This window comes from Homalodisca vitripennis, chromosome 5, assembly GCF_021130785.1.
Source record: "Homalodisca vitripennis isolate AUS2020 chromosome 5, UT_GWSS_2.1, whole genome shotgun sequence".
NCBI classification, from domain to species: domain Eukaryota; kingdom Metazoa; phylum Arthropoda; class Insecta; order Hemiptera; family Cicadellidae; genus Homalodisca; species Homalodisca vitripennis.
The window spans coordinates 170248405-170270482 of NC_060211.1; the positions used below are offsets into that span (position 1 = coordinate 170248405).

Below are 22078 nucleotides of genomic sequence, written 5' to 3' on the forward strand. Positions count from 1 at the left end.
ACTGAATTAGCTTTAGACTTTGAAAATTATATAATGTGTTTTTTAATTCAAATTTAAGTGTTTTATTAAAGCTTAGTTTTAAATGGGTAGATTTATCGTATTTGAATTTATTTGTTAATTTCATTTGCTTGAGTGTTGTTTTCTTTTGTTTTTCTAAGAAAGTTGGAGCCTCTACACAGGCAGTTCCTTGCCTTTTGAGGTCCTATTTTGTTTTCTTGAATTTTGTTTTATTGATGTACCCTAGCTGTTAAAATAAAAAAAGACATGTTCATATTTCTTTACTAAAAGTAACATTGTTTTATTTTTATTCTCATGTCAATTGTGTCTACAACAACTAAGGAGCTTTGTGTTTTTGTGCTTAAGGTATAAATGATGTTTATATATAATTTTACTATTGTACATATTTTCAAGAAAATAAAATAATTTTTCTATTCTATTCTAGATTATGACATTTTAAATTCGTTGTGCACCATCTCACATTTTGTAAAGTATCTTTAGAGTTATAAAGAAAGTTCAATATTAATATAATTAATTCGATATAATTTCTATGTTTTGCAGATATGTTCGGATATAAAACGACTCATTAATTCGGATATAAAACGACTCATTAATTTGTAAGATAATTAGAAATCAGAACCGTTCCGAACTGAGGTCTGCTATCAGCCGCATGTACAGGGTTTGTCATGGAATGTTCGGGATTTATCGGTACTTGCTCGGCTCTGCCCCCACTCATTTCTCTCCGCCTGTCACGATCACCCCATTGAAAACAAACGGGAGGAAGCTCGTCCAGTGCAGTGCCCACGGTCATGGTGTTTTGTATTGAATTGAGGTTATGTTTGGTATTTCTCTAAAATGTCAAACTTTGGATTAAATTTAGATTTATCGCTATACTTTGAAGATCAGAGACGATATTCATGTGTGTTTGTTGATTCAACTAAATGTAAAGATGTAGGAGATGTTGAAAAGCATATCAAATCAGTTTTCACTTTAGAAGAAAGTATTTGTCTTAGTAATAAAAAATTTCTTATTCCTAGTTGTGAAGATATAAGGATTTTGCAGCAGTATGAAACAGTCATGTAAGTTTACTACTATTCCAGGTTCCAAATAAGAAGTTTATTGTTAGTATAATTTTAGGGTAATTGTAAAGTTAATGGCCGACTCGGCTAAATACGAGTTTTGGGTTAATAACTAATTCAAGAATTCTGTTTGTAACTACTATATTTCAGTGAAAATTAAAATAAATATAGAATAACATAATAAATAGTTTACAACACTATATACACTACACTGTAATAGTTTTAACATTAAAACATAAATTATTAATAGATTTAGAAACATACTATTTAACCACTATATTTAAGTGAAAACTAAAAACAAACATATAACATTATAAATAGTTATAACACTATATAAACTACATATTAATTCTTTAACATTAAAAACGTAAATTATTAATAGACTAAAAGACATATATTTACAAATAAATAATTAGGCAACAGTTAACAACATAAAAAAACAATAAACTAACTAATAAAATTTAAAACAATGTCAACAATGAAATAGCCTATATACATTACATCAACATTTATAAAAATACATACATTTAATTATCTAATCTGAATTCAGCTTCCAATTCAAAAATTAGTAGAAGATGTCCTTAAATTTACCATAATCAGTAGCTAAATAGTCCATCAACCTTGTAGAAAACTTGTTCCTTTAACCATTTTTATTAAGCAATATTTGAATTTATTAATAGTGACAGTGTGAGCGGATTGTGGCAATTTGTTAAATAATCTATTTTTTCATGCAAAATATGCTGTTATTTGTTTTTGTAAGTCTAGCAGGTAGTAAATCTAAGGCATAGTTATTTCTTGTGTTATAATTATGTATATCAGATCTAATTTTTATATTTATGCAAATTTTCTTTTACGTTTTATTAGACAGAAATATATATATAAACATGGGAGTGTCATTATTTTTAATTCTTTAAAAATGGGAAAGCAAGATTCATGATTGTCCAGTCCTTTTATGATCCGTATAGCATATTTTTGCCATCTAAAAACTTGTTCCATATAAGTACTATTTCCCCATAAAGTAACACCATATACAATCGAGAGTGAAAAAAAGCGTAATACGCATTGATCAACATATCACTACTAACACACAGTTTAAGTTTTCTTAGTAAATAAGTGATTTTAGATAGCTTTTTGCAAAGGTATTGTATATGTACATCCCATTTCAAACTGCTGTCTAAGTATAGGCCAAGTAGTTTAATAGACTCTGCTTCAGTTAATTTAGTTAGTGAAAAACATAATTGATTCTGTCTTTTTATTATTTATATTTAAATGATTTGTCTTAAACCAGCTCTCTGCAATATTCATTGATACATTCTGATCCACTTTCAATTTTTCCATGTCTTTTACCATTCCAAACTAAAAGTAGTATCGTCTGCATATAATACTGATTTGCATGGTATATTACTGGAAAATCATTTATTGCAATTAAAAATAGGAATGGTCCCAAGACAGATTCCCTGGGGAACACCAGATATTTAATTAATTGAAAATTAGATCCATCATTATTTTGATATACCATTTGTTTCCTGTTACACAAGTAGGATGTCATTAAGCCAAGTTCCTTACCCCCAAACCATAACATTGCAATTTTTTCAATAATATTTCATGAGAGACACATCAAAAGCTTTGGTCAGGTCAATCAGAGTAGCACATGTCAATATTTTATCTTCAAAACCGTTCAAAACATAAATTAACAACACATTCAACGGCCCTTAATTGTATTCAAGCCTGGTATAAAACCAAACTGTTCAACACGAAGCAAATTATTATTTACAAAGAAATTATATAAATTGATCTTTAATACATGCTTCAAAAACTTTACTTATTACGGGGATTAATGATATTGGTTTCTGTAACTTGATGGTTCAGACTTTGTTCCTTTCTTATAGATTGGTATTACCTTTGTAAATTTTAACACATCTGGGAACACACCTTCAGTTAAGGCTCTATTGAACAAGAAAACTAATGGGCTTAATTATAAAATCAATGATTTCTTTGATTATTCTATTTGAAAACCCATATATGTCTTCACTATTAGATGTGCTAAAAATTACTGACAATCATTTTTTACTTGTTGTTTCAGTTATTGCATGCCAGAAAATGTTTTCTTTTGCATTATTAGATTGTTACTATGTAAGTATTGATTTACAAGTAAGGTTGCTCCCATGAACATCAATAGGTTTGTTAATGTTAATTTCTGTCTGTTGGTGCATTAATGAAGTAGTCATTAAAATCAATTGACTTGATTGGACACTCAAGATTTCTACTGTTTCCACCAGATTCTACTCTAACTACCTTCCATGCTGCTTTGCAACTTGTTTTTTTAGAATTTTCAATAAATTCATTATTGTGTAACATTTTTGCCTCATTAATTTTATATCTATAATGTTTTTTTTCCTTCTGATACAGTTCTTTTAATTGTTTTTTTTCTATCCAACTCATCATTACTACATTGGACATATAAATTATAGTGTACAATTACTCTTTTCTTTAATTTTTTTCAACTCATTGTGTACCACTTCTTTTCTTTGCTTTGTTTTATTATGCTTGAATTTATTAGTTTTTATAGGACAGCATTGCTCAAAGGTATTACTAAGATAACTTAACACATTTGTAAATAGCAATTCTACATTCCGCTCACAGAGCATATAGCTCCAGTCTGTCCTTACTTAACATGTATTTAAGAGAATTGATAGCCCTTTACAGATAGCACTCTAAAACTACAAGGTGATGCATCTTTCTCTTTGCTTTCTATATTCTCCCTAAGTATCTGACAATAAAGGCCAATCATGATCTGATATATGTGGTTTGAAAACTTTGCATTCACTTACATTATGTACATTATTGGTTATGATGTTGTCAATACAAGCCAATCCTCTAGTAGGATTTTTGTTTAAAACAAAATAAATTATAAGATGTCAGAAGATTAAGAAAATTTTGAGACTCTTGTGAATTTTCTGAAATATTTACATTGAAGTCACCTGTGATAACCAAGTCATATTCAGGCATAAACCTTCTGGTAAGAAAACCTAAAAAATTTTCTAATTTTGTAAAAAATAAGTTATTATCAGACTGAGGAGTACGATATACTACTAACCTAAAACTATGTGTAACTTGTAACTTTTTAAAACAATAGCAACTACTTCAAAAATACTTAAAACACAAAAACAATTAACATTTAGTATTTCAAAATCGATGCTTTCCTTAACAAATATGGAACAGCCCCCACCTCTATGAGGTTCTTCTCTACAATACATGTCACCACAACAAAACCTTCAGGTACATAAAGTAATTTTTCATATGAGTTAAGCCAATGCTCATTTAAACTGACCACATTACAATTAAATTCATTCAATATACTTCTAACATTCCAACCTTTTTTCTTAATGACTGAATATTTAAGTGAACTAAATTAAGTGGTGTAATGTTTATTACATTTTACTACTTATATAACATTGACATATTTTCAGCTTTATGATATCTATTGATGTTGAGGCCCAACTTCTTCTGTAGATAAGGTTTTGTGAATGCTCAAGCTGGTCTTCCATTTTCTGAAGTGAACGCGTTTCCCAAGTCTTTTTTGATTCGTTACGTCCACGTCACTTATAGGTTGTTGAGGTTTTGAATGAAGAGTCCCCAATTCTTTTCTGTTTATATTTTACTATCGCTTCACATATTTGTTCTGAAAGCCACATTTTCCCATGAGTGTTGAGATGCATACCATGTCTTGTGTGATGTTTGTCGCATTGCCTTACTTGATTCTACAAGAAATAACATTACTATATTTTTCACTCAGTTGTTTAAGGTTACTATTCACTTTTTTTACCTCACTGTTTACACATGACCAGTCAGATAGATCATATCTGTGAGGGGACATCTACAATAACAAAATTATGCTCTTCTTTTCATTCAGTACATTTTCAATACCAGTTATGAATTTATCACCTTCATTTCTTGCAACATCATTAGTTCCACCGATTATTAGACATAGGTCTTCGTTTCGTTCCTAAGTTTTCTTTATTAATGGTTTCCATATTTAGAACCTGTTCAGATCGTCCACCAGGTCTAACAAAACCAATTGCTTCATAAAGGTTCTGCTTTACCATTCCGGGTAGGGTACGATAAGCGGACCCGGTTTTTTATATCGAAATTGGCAAAGGATATTCCTTAATCATAACCATCAATATAATCAATTGATACTGATTAATTATTTTGAACAATTAACTTAAATTATCTATATCAACAGCTGTAAACACTTTCAAATAATACACATAAGGTAATATTTCAATTTTACATAAGTAACATTTGATCAGATCATGTCGCAGATCGCCCAATATAATCTGACATCGGAAAAGATAGACTATGTATTTACCTACTTATATAGCCCAATAACAAGTAATAGAGACCGAGTTCCTCCGGATAATACCAAAGTATCAACATTACAATAACAAAAATAATTTTACAATAGCATTAAAATCACAAAACCAACTTTAACTTAGACGTAAGTTACATATCAGAGATACTTTACAATACTTACAGCTTGCCTTGATAGCAGAGAGCAACAGCTTTTGTGAAGTGGAGGAAAGGATTCTCCCCAGACAAGTGCAATTCCCTGTTGTACAAAGATGGTTTGCTAGACAGTCTGCCTGTATTCCGCTTCTTTGACCACTCGCCAAGAACTTTTTTATGTGTTTAGGCTGCTTAAGTCTTATTTTTTAAGTATTTTCCTGTTGAAAATTGTACGAATTTCATCACCAATTTCGTCTCCCAAAAAAAGTAACTGCTGCGAGTATGTTTCTTCAAATTCAAGAACAGCTAGAGGTTGCTCATAGGGAGATCGAGTAAATTAGGTTCATTTATCATTTTGATCCCATTTTCGGCCATATACAAGAAGAGGCATCGTCGTTCCTCCTACTCAATAGTTTTCACGAATCCCGTACTCTTGAAGAAACCTGCATATATAATTTTCTCGACCAACCGTTGTTTCTCAACCATTGTGGGGGATGGCTCGTCAAAACACCCACACGCACCTCTCTTTGAGTGAAGACTTCATAAACCCGTAGTTCTACTCATTACCGGTGACAATTGAAAAATAATCGGATGACCACCAATTAAAAAGTTAGAAGGTCTGCAGCCACATTCTCACATGTTCATCTGTCAAATCGTGAGGTAGGTACCCATCGGGAAACAATTTTTCTACCTTTTGAGCTACGCAAGATTATTGCACTACTGTAAATCTGATTTCCAGGAAAGCTTCAATCATTAAATAAGTGCAACGTCTATCCTCTTGGATCATAGCGCACATACAATCAATTTTTTTCTTGAGTGACCGTGGAATATATTCCCGAAAATTTTAGTCATCTTGTGAAGTGATTTGCGGCCCCTTTGATATTCCTAATTTTAATCCTAGAAACTGTAACATGGGATGGTGCTTCAGAACCAAAGGAAATTTTGAGACATTCACTTCACTCTTCTTGGGACAAACCGACTTTAAAATCGTTAAAAAAGAGGCTTGCAGATTTGCCGTGTAAAATACATCAGTTCCCCACTTTCTTTTTTTAGTGACAAGAATAACTTCGTTGGTAAATATAACAAGCTACCATTCTGAATTTCCTTCGTGATATCGTTTGCTAGCAGTTTCTATTGTAATTAAACTAATATAGAATTAGAAAAATCAATTCAAAGAAGAAAAGTTCATACTGTTTTTTTTTTTTTTTTTTTTTTTTTTTTTTTTTTTTTTTTTTATTATACTTCTATACAAATTGTTTTTAAATAGTAGAGGCTACATACAGGAAGGAAGTTACTTTTTAGGAAGCTGAATTGATTAATGTTGTGTTATGATATAAAAATATTCAAGCAAATGAAATTCAACTAAATCATATTTTTTGCTTTTTGATAAGTTTATGATGTATTTTTCCTTATAATAAATTATTTAAAACATATTAATTTTAAGTGGTATATGTAGAATAAGTATTTAGAGTTTGAAGTATCAACTGTAGTAGTTTGTGATAATGGAGTACATGTAGTACAATGTCTCTCACCATACTTATGAAATGTTGTTATTTATGTATAAACTCCCTTTAGTAAATTATTATAAATATTGAATCATGTCTTTGTCTTTACAAAAGATCAAATAGATGTGTTCAACACATTACTAAAGAATAAAAGTATAAATAGTTTGTAAAGAAATAATGTCTAAATTATAAATTTAGTAGATCCTGGATTTAGGTCAACAAAGCTTTTCCTTGGACCAAGAGTAACTTATGTACAAGAGTTTAAGACTTTTCTATTCAGATATCGTACAGACGGATAGACGGATGGTCATCTCACCAATTTGACCTCAATCAAAAACGTTGTTTCTTGGACCACGAGAAACCTACATACTAAATTTCAAGTTTCAAGGATCTTTTTATTGAGATTATCACATAGACAGGCAATCAGTGCTTTTACTTTTTAACCCTAAAGTCTTCCTTGTACGTATCACAGCGTAAATCCATGTAACGAGTATCAAGTCTCTAGCATCTTTCATCAAGAACTATCACACAGAAGGGCGGACAATGATATGATTTTTAAAAGTCCCTGTCAGATCCATTAAGAAAACAAAGCCCTTTAAGAATGTCGGAGATACCAAGTAATTGTGTACACAAAAGATAAATTTTAAAATTGTATTCACTCACTGTAAATTGATATTCTCAATTGAATTTATTTGTTTCAGAGTGAAGAAGCGTGAGTTCCCCCAAACACATCCAAGTAAATCAACGGATACAGTTTGTCAACACTTGGCACTAGATCTTGTCCAACCAGAAAAGACTATCGATCTATCATGCAGACCTAAACAAAGATTTAAAGTCAACCTTTGCCGCTCTCATAGTTCTGGGGCAGAAATACCTACATTTGTTAAAAAATGTGAATTATATGTGCCAAGACTGAGGGTTTCGACCAGTCAGTCAAATGTAATCCAAACACAACAAGAGGAAAAACAAAAGAAGAAATCTCATGTTAAGAGAAATGAGGGAAGAAGCTGTGATCATGAAACAAATGATGATATCCTGGATATGAGTATACAGCCAGTAATGCAAGGTATTGAAAATGGTACTTCACAAAGTGAAGAATCTGAAAATGCTATGGTGCTTTCACCTACTTTCCTTAGTATAAATGAAATTCGTGGGGAAAATGAACTTCATTCAAATGAATCATTAAAAAAATCGAAGAAAAGAAAAACTCCATCAGAACATGTGGAAAATCTTAGCACTATCATGAGTGGTGCGTGGGGTTTGGTTAATGGCAACACTGTAAAAGATGTTAAGAAACCCAAAAAGACCTCAAAGAAAAGTAGATTAACAGAAGACTTTTCTATTACAGATTCAGATGTTAGTATGCAGAAAAATGAAAAAGATGAACCAAGTAATTCAACTAATTTTGAAGATGATTCAATCATACACAAACCTAAGAAATCAAAAAAATCAGATAAAGGGAAAGATTTTGGACAAAATATTGATTACAATGTAAGTAAATCAAACCGTACTGTGGACTGTAATGGTAGTGTTTCTACATTCTCACAAAATGGACATAGTGGAGAAGAAAACCGTTTACTGAAGGATGCAATCAAAATTGAAAAGCCAGATCAGCCGACTAGTGAATGCTTCAAAGAGCTGACACCCTTGAGTAAGTTCCTGATTGGAGATATAAAAGACTCAAACGGTCCCCAGAAACTGAACACAGGCGGGTGCGAAAATGTAAAATCGTGTGATATATCCTCAAATAGTATTGAAGAATCTGAAAGTGCTACACCAGATATAGAACACGGCACAGCTTGTGAGGGATCAGAAAAAAGGAGGAAAAGAATTAGAAAACACAATAAGAAGAAGAAGAAAGAAAAACTGGAGTTGATGAACGCAGTTGGATCTGTGCTAAACAGATTAAATGAGCAGCCACAAGTAACATTACCGTTGGCTTCAACACCCAAACATTTCTTCTTCACGGATGCTGATGCATCAGAGTTAGAAATTCCTGTAGCTAGTCAGAATATTACAAGTACGCAAGAAGGTAAAGTAAACATTATTTATATATAAATATGTATAAGTATTCTACAAAAGTGCAATTATGGCACATAATGGATTTTTGCTCCCTAACAAACATGAATTCATTTTTCATACTGCTAAAGATAAAACACATGCTTAGTCGTGTATTGAATCAGAATTAAAAATATTCTATGTCTATTGAACCAAAATATTATATAAATATCTCAGAATTTCTGCAAATCTTATTTAACTAGCTGTACTGGTAATTCAAAAAGATAATCCAAAGTTATGTACAGTAAACAAGTAATGTAAGATATAAATCTCATTAAAACAATATTTTTACATATTTTTTTTAACTAGTTTTTTCTTGGATAATATGAAGAAATGTTCCTTACACACCCTATAGTAGAGTCTATTATAAACCCTTTGAACACCAAATCCTTTTATAGGCATTTTGCTCTAGGACTAAATTAAAAAATAATTAAAAGAATATTTTAATTAAAAAATGTAAAGCCATTTTTGTTTGGTTAAATGGTTGATTTAACAAATAAAAAAAACTGTTCAGTGGTTTTTGGGGATTTTTTAACTATATCATGTTTTTACATTTTAAGTACTAGTACGTATGAAATCAATGGACAATGTTATTTTGATAATACATTGCATTTTGTTACACAATCGTAAATAAACAAAAAAGTTTTGTACAAATTTCAAATGTTAGAAAAAAACAGGTTTTGCTAATTGTTTAGTTACTTAAAAAAATGTCCTCCAAAGTATAGTTAACTTCATATAAAACAATCTTCCGGGTGCAATATTGCATTATCGGTACATGTCTTTCACGAGTATATGGTTTCTTTTGTTAAGCCTTTTCTTGAGACAAACCATAACAAACCTCGCAGTACCCTTTGATCTCTTCTGGATGAAGTGCGAGTTTGTTTTTTGGCATTCAGTGGGTGCTGCTCCGTCTCTATGACTCGGTGAACTATGAAACTTTTACAGATCCCTCACCAAATTTTTTCTAACCTTTGCGTATGGTATCATCTCCCTCATTTTTTAAAAATATGTTTGTGTGTTTTTTACACTGCCTCTTTACTTTCTTTCTTTCTTTCCCATGGCCATGGATACCCTAGGTGGTATTTGGCCTCGCTAACCAGCTGCCTCCATCTCTCCCTGTCTTCACAATCCCCCTGACCCGCTCTCAATTTCCGCAAGTCCTTCTCCACCCGGTCCTTCCAGCGATTTTTGGTCTACCTCGAGGTTTTCTTCCAACTGGATTGTGTTTCCAAACCTCTTTAATCAATTTATCATCCTCCCTCCTCATCATCACATGGCCTGCCCACCGAAGTCTTCCTGCTCTTTGCTTCTACAACGTCTGGAGATTGAAACATCTCTCTGATTTCTTGGTTGTGCCTGATTCTCCATCCATCTCCATCTCTAATAGGTCCGAAAATTTTCCTCAAAATTTTATTCTCGAATGTAACCAATTTCTTTTCTGCCTGTTTATCTATAATCCATGTCTCTGCTCCATAAAGAAGAACTGGTCTTATAACAGTCTTATATATTCTTAATTTTGTTTTGTAAGACAGTAATTTTGATTTTAAAATATTATTTAATGCGTACATGCTTCTATTTGCCAAATTTATTCTATTTTGGATTTCTATTAGTTCATTACTCTTTGAATTAACTATTGCTCCGAGGTATTTGAATCTTTCAACCTGTTCGAATTTATGGTTCAGTATTTCCAAATCTTCTCTACCATTATTTCCTCGCCTAAAATCAATCAACTTTGTCTTAGCGTCAAATTTTATTTTACACTGCCTCTAACAGCCAAAAAAAGGTTTTGCGGTACCACTTCTGTGTTCTTTGCAAAAAGTTATACTGTAGGATAATATGTTGTGGTAGACCTGTCCACTGCTCATGCGTTTGGTATAGTCTATGATTACATTCGGTTTGACTGTTGGAGGTGTGTTTGGCCGTTTACTGGTGTCATCAGTCGTTACTGCCTTTATTATTAGTACTGAGCAAGTGAAAACTCTTACCCAGCAGGGATCACTTCTGGATGGTATATATCTTCCAGTTGAACCCACCACTGGGCACAGCAAAAACTGATGTGTCACTTAAATCTGGGCAACATTATGGATGTCCAGGAGCGGCACATCACTAATCGCAAATGTTGAGATTCTGGGGTTCATGGGCAATTCAATAGGTCTAGTCTACTGTGGGAGATGACTGTTGGAGTTGGTAGGGTTTGTTCCCTAACTATCGGAGGTTCTTGCTAACCTCAACATGGGTATGCCACCCCCTGCCTGCTTTGACTGGAGAGGCTGGTTCAGAGCTGGCCTCCCCTTCTTCCGGGGAGACATGACTTTGAGATGTAGTGCCCTAATTTTTCCTCATGGATCTCGATAGGAGGCGGCCCGTACTCCCTAACCTTTCCCATCCTGAATATCCTGTCACTCCGGAAGCAGCTCAAAGGTTCTTACAGGACTACGTGCAGTTTATAAGCTTCTTGTCCTAAGAGAACAAAAAAAAAAAAAAAAGTGAAAACTCTTGTCTTACCAAAAGGCCACTAATATATTATTATTTCTCTGTGATTAATTAATCCCTCATTTACATTTCTTTAGATTAATTTTTAAACTATATGGTATGTATATCCTAGTTTGCATAACTGTACCAGTCAGGAAACAACTTTATTTCAGTAGCTCCCTAGTTAGTTCTGGGATAGTGTAATACCTGTCTGTATAAACATGTAACCCAGTTACTGGATAGGTTGGATTTTTTTAAACTGCAGACCTGCACAGAATTTTCCACTATCTTTTTAGTTTTTAGAAGAGTCGAGTTTGGTATGATTTCTTACTGTCCAAAATAAGGGATGAAATCATCTATGTAGCCTTATGAACAATGAGATAACGCAAATACCTTTATTCCAAATTTTATTGGCTTTTGTAAATTGTAAAACTTACTGTACCTTTGAACGAGGTGGTGCTCTCAACCACAGTCACAGAACTGTTGGGATTGTAAAATAATTTACACATCTTGCTGATATGGTCAATCAGAAGCGGTATGAGAGGAGCATGTGGTTTGACACCACCCTGATTTACAAAACAAAATTTAGAAAATTCGTTTTTGTAAAATATACTACTATAGATCTTCATACATAATACCCATTTTGTATGGAAGTATTCTTTGATGGAGGTCCTTAGAATCAAACCATACTTATATTTAGACCAAGGACAATTTTGAAATTAGATGCTGTCATGTCATTCCATCTTTTCAGTCTTGATTTGGGTTGATTTTTTACACTGATTTTCTTGTTTGTGTTCAAATTTGTTTCATATACACTATATTCAATTATTTGATCATTGAAAAAAAGTCAAAATGGTCAAATAGAAAGAGATGACAGTTCAGTGAGTGCAGATATACAGGGAGAAGAAGATATTGTAGAAAGCGAAAAAACGGAAGAAGAATTAGTAGAGCACAACGAAGAGGTTACACATCTTAATACATTTTGAACCAAATGATAATAATAAAGATAGTAAGGAAAAAAGAAAGAGAAATAGGCTAACCCATCCTTATGGGAAAAAAAACCAGACAAAATTAAAGAGAATGACTGGACAGCCTTTTGTTACTTGGCTACCAAAGAAAAAAGACTGAAAACAATATAATAGTAAAAAGAACCCAATTTTGAGAGGGAAGGAAGAAAAAATGGTGCAAAATATGTGTCCAAAATGTGCCACAAAAGTGATAAAAGACACTGTAACATATTTACTGATGATGACCGAAAGAGCCTTTTTGAAATCTTCTGGAAACTTACTTGGAAAGAGAAGGAAATGTATGTTAAATGCAACACCTCCATTACAGAAACCAAAGAAAAGATCTGGTCAGACTCCCTCAAGGAGAAGTGCACTGTAAGTTATAACCTGAAGCATAATGGTGTTTTGTAAGGACTATGTTCCTACATACATTAGATTTAAACGAATGGATGGTTCTGAATTGGATTAATAAAAATAACAAAGAGGAACGAGAAGAAGAAGCTGATGGCTCTCTATCACCAACTGTAACTGATGAAACATCGATGTCAATAACTGATAGTACAAAAAAAAATACCAAAATCAAACTCTAAAAAAAGGGAGGACTTGGTAGAGTGGTTTGAGAGTGTCCCTAAATTGCCTTCTCATTATGAATAAATGAATAAATGATTTATTTCCATATAAATAAGGTAATATAAAATACATGTAATAAATGGAAATAATGTTGGCCTGTTACTAGTATATGGCCAACAATGAGTTCAGTATTTTTTACAAAATATTATAAAGCTCGAGCACGCCTGCATTACTATAAACACAATTTATTACAAATCAAAATAAAAAATCCGCAACATCTGTTGCAAACAACTGTGCTAAATTAACCAATTCATTGTTTACAATTTTACATTAAATGCAAGATTTACCATTTAGATTGAGATAGGCTAAGGCTAATAAACGTAAATAAATTCGCAGATATACATGGAATTTACTTGCAAGTAAATATACTTTTTTACTCGACTACTTACTTTTTATATATGTTCAGGTTTCATACAAGTTAATATTTCCTTCACTGTGTGTGACAAACATAAGAACAAACAGAACAAATTAAGAAAAAACAATGATAGCTTATGACATTAAGAGGTATTACAATTTTTATCTAACTTAAGACTGGCGTGATATGCCAGGCGTGATACTAAAAAAACTTTACCTTTGAGCCTACTTGGTCTTCAAAAAGCGAATGTTATCGCGCATACAAACAAAAAAATGATCGATCAAAACAAAAAATGGGGTAGCGAAGCACTTTTTGACGAAGTTTTCAATGAACTAAAACTTGTCCCTATTCAGACCACGTAAAGACCAGTGCGACACATGCTGTTCTTATAAACTGGGACACATCGAACATGAAGTCTATGAAGAGCATATAAAAGAAAAAGAAAGAGCCCGAGAAGAAAAGGAAAAAGACAAAGAGCTATCATTAGAAAAAAAAATTTATTGCCTCACTTGCGATCTTCAAGCTGTGAAAATAACACCTTTAACGAAAGCCAATTCAATGTTCTATAAAACCAAGCTTGCCTCTCACAAACTTTACTGTTTTTTGACTTGGCCACTCGGGACTGTACCAATTATTGGTGTAATGAGACAGAATGTGAGCTAACTGCTAATACTTTTACTTCCTGTCTCATTGATTACCTTGAGGAAAAATGTTTGGCTCCTAAACTTCCTATCGTGATTTACAGTGATGGCTGTACCTATCAAAATAGGAATCAGACAAATGTCAAATGCTCTGTTGCATTTTTCAATTAACCACAATATACAAATAGAGCAAAGATATTTGATAAAGGGTCACACTCAAATGGAGTGTGACTCAGTTCACTCCCAAATAGAGCGTACCTTAAAAGGAAAGGACATTTACATTCCGTGTGAATTTGTTAGTTATACTAAAGAGGCTCGGAAGGAACCATTCCCATATGTTGCAAAATATCTATCCCATGAATTTTTCCGGGATTACAGTAAAATATCATATTACGACTCCATCAGACCTGGCCGTCTTGCCGGTGACCCTGTTGTGACTGATATTCACAGTCTTCTATACAAGGATGGTCTGGTTCATTATAAACTTCAATTTGATGACCCATACAAGAATTTGCCACGAAGACCTTCAGTAGTCAATAAGGCCTTTAACCCTCCAAGGCTCTATCATCATAGACTTCCTATTCTTGAGAGTAAATGGAAGCATTTGCAGGAGTTAAAATCAGTAATCCCTTCGGATTTCCATAGTTTTTACGACAATATAAGTTATATAAAAATTCTAAAGCTGAAGAATTCACAGAAACAAGAAGAAAATAACAGTAAGAACGGTAAAGAAATGCCCAGGAAAAGAACAATAACCTTTCAACCCAAATCCAATCAAAAAAGCTAAAAAATAAACATAAACATTGTTCAATAATTAAGGATCTACCTACATTGTATTATTAAGGCCCACATGTTCTTAAGGTGGTATGTTTAAAACTAATCTAAGTACAGTAGAGTCCCGTTAATCCGACCTAATTGGGACCGAGCCCTATTCGGATTAGCCAGAATTACAGAAAAATACGGTTTTTAAACTTGAGAATGGGTCTATTTTGTTATAGAATTATCAACATTTTTATTAAAATATGGTTTTCTGACTGTTGCATTGTATTTCTTGACAAATAAACGTGTGTTTGCGAATACTAACACATTTACCGTATTTAGTGTGAGAGTTCTATATGTTAAGCAATGTGAGCGTACTGGATATTGTACGGGTCCACGCGTTCAATAGTTGTACGAAACTACGCGTCATCCAATAGACTCTCTTTAATGCGACAGAAGACAATAACTGAATTTATGTCTTTTAACAATTAATATTGTACTCAATAATAATATCAGTACTGTACGTCCAATTTTTGTTTGATTTCACTTCTTAATACAGTAATTTAACTCATACTTAACCTATAAGTTTCAATTTGGTACTGTATTTAACTTCATTATTTATGTACTGTACCGTACACAATTTGTCTTAATAAAATACTGTATGTCTATTTAATTAAAGTTTTCTTTGTTTTACGTACGAAATGATGCACCCATTTTCATTTTTTATGTAACTAGTTCCTATAACTGTTCATTATCGTTATAATCAATTCCTCCTGGACCTGTTCGGATTAACCGACGTTCGGATTACACGTGTTCGGATTAGCGGGGACTCCACTGTATTACAATTGTTTTCAGTAACAAAAGACTGATATAAAGACTGTTCGAATTTTATTTTTTTAACTAGCCTAAGTATTGTATATTTTTAAGACAACTTTTTTGGAGATCAGAGAACGGACATAAAAATATTGTTTAAACAGATAACTATTCTGTAAAATTAAAACAATATTGAATTTGAATGACTTTTTATTCATCTAATACCATGTAACTGATTTGATATCAAATTAAAATACTACGTATCTTAAATATCTTACATTCTAATCCCACGTAACTTAAAAAAAAATTGGTTCTAATACCTCGTACAATCTTATTTTATTTTCTTTTATAAATATGAACATCATTTAATTCTAATAGGGTTGAAAAAAATATGTATTATTGTTATTTGTTATTACATAAAAAAACTACATTAATTTATTAAACCATTTGAAATCTATCGCCAACTGTGTGAAGTTTATGGAAATCAAATAATGAGTGAAAGCGGAGTAAGGCAGTGGTGTATTGACTTTAAAAATGGCCGCACCAATATTCATGACTATGAAAATAAAGAATTTTGTTTATTAAGTATTAATAGAAATATAATACTCTAATTGTTTTGCATAGTATTTCTAAGTAACGATTAAGTTGTAGCCAGGAACTTATAAGTAATTTTAATAATTTTGTTTACAGACAAAGTCCCAGTTGCAGTAAAGAAAGAAAAGGATTCTGAACCATCACTGTATGAGGTGATGGGAAGGAATCAAGCAGAATGGCAACAAGGTCTTCTGAGACTTGCTAGAAGTTCCTCGAAACCTATGATATTTCACAGAAGTAGCCCTTCTACATCTTCTAAAGAACTCCCTGAAAGAGATTCATCATCCACTGTAACCGAGGAAGCAAAGGGCAATAGTGCCAGTCCTCCTCGTCATGTTGATAAGACAAAGAAAGAAAGGGAAGAAGTTGGAGATACTTCTGATAAAGAAAATATAAAGAAATGTAATGGTGAAATACTGAGTGATACAACAATTAATCCTAATTCTGACGCAGACACAAATGTAACTGAAAGGAAAAAGCTGGAAGAATGTAATGATACAAAAATTAATGTACAAAATATTATCATTGATAATTACCCCATCATCAACAAAATTAATCGCCAAGATTTAATCCTCTTTAAGGTTAGTAGCGTTATTATTTCAAAATTGTTACAGCTTCGAGATAGAATAAGGAAACTATTAATTCAAATAAAATCTCTCGACATTATTATATTTGTAAACTTAACAGTGTTTTATTGATTAAAATAATAGAATACTGGAATGATAGAACAACTCTATTGTCTTCAACGATGATAAAATTACTAGTTTCACCTTTATTCACCTGTGAAACGACAGTTCTTTATTTGTCACTTTAGTTATTTAACCATATGTTTTTTGCAAAAAATACTGTGTAGAGACAAACATCTGGCTCAGCCACATAAGGCAAGGCTATATTATCAATTCACACCATTCAAACAGTATTCTCTTGTATGGAGTATGGAAGATACTCCAGACGTATCTTTATTCTTGTATGAATAAATAGATACGACCAGATTTTTTCTGATATCGTATACAAAAATCCACAAATGAATAACTTAACCGACGTAATATCTTACGGTCATAACGATTGTATAAAGGTGTGCCACTGACAAACAAGGATAAAACAGGTATAAATGGTAATTTTTTATATCTCCCGGCGGAGCAAGTACTTTTTGCGATTCAATGTTTATTGAAATTAAATAAGGCTATTGCCATTTATACAAATTTAATGTAAATAAAGTCATTTGACAGGTATTTGGTCTTCCGATCATATGTTAGTTTGGTTATTTAAACACATATGTGAAAGAAACAGCCAAATACAAAACAATTGAATTGTAAAAAGTGAGGGCTCTGTGGTGTAATGGTAGCACATTCACCCGGCAAGTGAGAGATCCGGGTTCGAGTCCTGGCGGAGCAAGTACTTTTTGCGATTCAATGTTTATTGAAATTATATATATATATATATATATATATATTTATTATAAACTTGTTATTGTTTTCTACACAGTCTCCAGTGTGATCTACACTTTTGTCACCAATTAGGAAGTTTCAGTATTTCCTGGTCATAGAAAATTTGAGGACGAGTTGTAAGCCAATCGTGCACAATGCTTCTCGACTTCATTGTTCTCAAATCATTTTCCTCCCAGTGAATCCTTCATGGGCGCGGACAAAAAAATAGTCACAGAGGACAAGTCAGGGCTATAAGAAGGGTGATGAAGGGTTTTCCAGCCCATTTCTTCAAGTGTATCCCTTGTCAAAGCCGCGGTGTGAGTCCTGGCATTGTTATGAAGGAGAAAGCCTCTCTGATGGGCATGTCTCGTCTTTTGTTTCAATAGACGGATGTTGCTTAACATAACAAATGACCGTAGTAAGCCACATTTACTGTACATTGATTATGTTGAAAATCAACCAATAAAATTCCCCTAGAGTAAAAAAAAACTGAAAAGATTTTCCAGCAGAGATATGTTTTGCTTTTTTGTTTGTTTGTAATGATGTGCTTTAAAAATGCCTCCCCTTCTTACTGAAATTGATCTAGAAGACTTCCAGCGATCTCCAACCTGACCTTTCTTTGGTTTTTAGTCAACAACTTCGGATCCCATACAGCACTAATTTTTCTGGAGCAGAGTTGATCAGTGATTATAGATTGAGCACTTCCGTAGCTGATACACAGCTCTTGAATGGCACAAATATTGTCATCTGTAAGGCTTGTCCTTGAGCGTCAATCATGACTTTCATTTACAATCCGTTCTCGTCCACCTTTAAATTCTTTTGTCCACATAAACACACAATTATGAAACAGTGTACTGTCTCCAAACTGTGCCCGCAAACGAGTTAAAATTGTAGTCACACAGTGCAGACAGCTACTGTGTGTTGTTGTATATCACTGTCCTGGAGTATTTTATGGTTTTATTTCTAATGTTTATTGCACAATTAAAATATACAACGCACAAATAGACGATGAGCTTTGTTTGCGTGATGATGACATGGACACAGATAGTAAAAATTACTTAGTGAACTACGTTTAGCAAAAATTTAATAAAAATGCTAAAAATATATTTTTTTGTATAAAAAGTATACATCTAAAATCTACAAACCTGTCTCTGTAAAAAGCAGCAAAACATTCAGAAAAAACCTAATTTTAGATACAAAAATTTAACCGTTAAGGGTTTAAAATGCAATATTTGGGTTAACCATATAGTAAAAAAAGTAAAAATTATAGATTTTTTGTTTTAGATTTTCATTATACTATGTGTTTCTGAATTGTACCTACAAAATACATGAGCATGTTCTTACATTACTGTAAGGTTCCTTTAAATACATGAGCATGTACCTTACATCACTATAAGGTTCCTATAAATACATAAGCATGTTATCTACATCACTATAGACATGTCGTAAAATGCTGGTTTTTCATAAATCTTTTTTGAAGTAAAATATTTTAAAATACAGATTAAGATGTTTTAAGATCAAATGTGTGCCTACAATACTATACCTTAAGTGTAACTTTATTTGTTGTACAAAAGGCTCTACATGCACATACAAACATTACTGTTATTATCTTGTCTTTAAAATCCCCAAAAACTTCCATGAATAAAAATTTCTTTATTGAAATAAAGCTAAATTTTGTAGTCATGATCGTTTTTTTCTTTCTTACAAGAACCTTTGACCAACGTTTGACTGTAAGTTGTATGAAATAATGTACCAGATTTAATTATTTTCAGGTGTTAAAACTAAATGAAAACAGAGAGCCAGAAATTTCAAGGACCATATTAGGCAAAGTCAACAACTGCTCCAGTTATCCTGAAAAGATTTCATTTGAGATATTTGGTAAGTAAAAAAACCAAAATTTAAAAAAACTTTTTTTTTAAGATTTTTATATTCTTAGATGCTGCTTAACAAAATTACAGCTTTCTCAAAATTGTTGTTTATAAGATAAGATTCAATTTTATTTGTGACCAAATGCAGTCAAAACAACAATAAGATACTATGCTCATTGTTTGATCATATAAATTATGTTAAACTTCAGGCAATTTAAGCTCTTCCTTCTAATAACAAAACAATTAAAGATAATTTATTTCAAAGACATAAAGCATCCAAAAGGTTTTTTTCTTGCAAATGTATATTTTCTGAATAATTAAATTTGAAGCACAAAAGGTTTTATGGTTGTTATCTATTGACAATGTTAAAACGATTAAAAATTACTTGGATGACATAAAACTTTACACAACATAGAAATAAATTAGTAAAATTTTTTAAAGATTTTTTCACATTGTATTATTTAGTGAGAAAACTGGATTTTCACTAAAACATAATAATTAACCCATTAAAAAGGTTTAATTCCATTTTGTACAAAACCTTATAATTATATGTCTAGTTTAAATGTGTTAATTGTTTCAGATGGCAGTAGTGAATGTGGAGATGCCTTTGCTAAAACTGCAGAAGGTCTCGTAGAGCTTCGTTGGGCAGATATGATTGAACCTCGACTTTTCTACCCTTAGAGCTAAACAACTGCAATTCATATGTGTATTGTAGCTATTAAACACTATTAAATTTTTAAACTTAACAATAAACTTCCAATTATCCGGGTTAGTTCAGGAGGCAACAACGTCTACAGGTAACCTTAAACCAAGGCATTTTCCAAGGAAAATTCCTACAAACATGGTGCTATCAATAACTAGACTTAGTTTTTAAAGTGTATTGTTGCTATCAAGGATTGTGTAGTTTTAGTGAACCATTATTGTCCTGCACAAGTGGTTTTTTTTCTTTTTTATATATTATAACAATTACTTGATTGTGTTTTAATTTGCTAGTGATAAATAATTGTATGGTGATGTAGAAACTGTGGTGCAAGTTGTGTAAAGTGGAAGAAAGGTTACATAAAATTTTGGCATAATTTAATTTTGAAAGTTTGTCTAAGGATGTTTTTAACGTATACACAGAAATTAAGATAAAAAAATATTAATGAATGAAACCAGTGTATGCTTTGTTGTTATTCAAAACAAATGGTTTAATTATGGAGCCATTAAACAAGAACGTTATTTTATAAACATTTACAAAAACGCTATGGTCCTAAATATAAATAGTGCAAAGAATAAGTCTGAAGCAATAATAATGTAACTACAAAATATGGAAAGAGTTGATGTTACGGAAAGTATTATTTGTGGTTACATTAAATTTGAGACTAAAGGTAGACAGGAAAGTATAACACTTTGGCGTGATGACCTATATCTTAGTTCCCATTATATATTTCATCAATTTGTCATGATGCCTAACAGTAAACCCACAATGCGGTTTATCCCCAAATAATTGGAAGTTGGATTCTTTTAATGTTCCTATTTCAGGACTGAGTTTGTTTTGTATTTTATTTGTACAATGTGTGTAGTTTGAAGATTCTAGTTCTAAGTTTAGAGGCATTAAGTCCTATCAATCTAATTCTGTTAGATTAAGATCTTAGTAAGAATTGTATGTTTGTTCATTAAAAAACTTGGTATTTTTACAAATTGCTCTCTGTTTTACTTTGTACTTTCCACTGAAACATCTGATGATGATGATTTAAATCTCAGGTGTACCATGTTCCCCTCAGTTTCAAAGTAATTTTAAAAGACTACTCATTGGTTCCAAGTATTTTTGTCAGTACAGTAGTATTTTTGTAGATATATTAGCAAACTAAAAATCATTTATTGTATCTGGTATTGTTTATACCATTTTAATTATTATTTCACCATGGTAAAGATAACTATTTACTCTATTATGAAATATATCAATAAAACTTACACTTAATACTAACGTATAATATTTTATTTTTCTTACAAATAAATTTTTATTTTTATTCAAAAATTAGTTCTTTATCGCATTAAATGTTATTTAGTTTTTAACATCCTTGTAAATTTTATTCAAAATCTTTACTAATAAAATCAAGAAGAAGTTTGTGTAGAAAGTAGTATGACATCTAAAAGTTTTTTAAACTGAATAGATTGTGTTAAAATAGAAGATCCAGAGAGAATCTGGTACTCTAACCAAAAATAGTTAAAATATAGACCTGAAATAATAATTATCCACAAACCTGACGTTTCAAACGTTTATCAATTTATTTTTGAGGGCTCATGTATTCAATTAAAAAATATAAAGTTTCTCATTCAAATGCTAGAAAATGAGAAAACTCTAAAGTGAAATGAGTGATA

The 22078-nt window shown here is 31.8% G+C and overlaps 1 protein-coding gene across 1 annotated transcript; it reads left to right on the forward strand.

Annotated features, from left to right (window-relative positions):
- Positions 1–788: 788 nt before the first annotated feature.
- On the forward strand, positions 789–21397 carry LOC124363145. The gene is made up of 5 exons (XM_046818286.1): positions 789–1076; positions 7792–9122; positions 16516–17000; positions 19619–19724; positions 20295–21397. The coding sequence occupies exons 1-5, from the start codon at positions 853–855 to the stop codon at positions 20393–20395; spliced, it is 2247 nt and encodes a 748-aa protein (XP_046674242.1). The 5' UTR covers positions 789–852; the 3' UTR covers positions 20396–21397.
- The last annotated feature ends 681 nt before the right edge of the window (positions 21398–22078 follow it).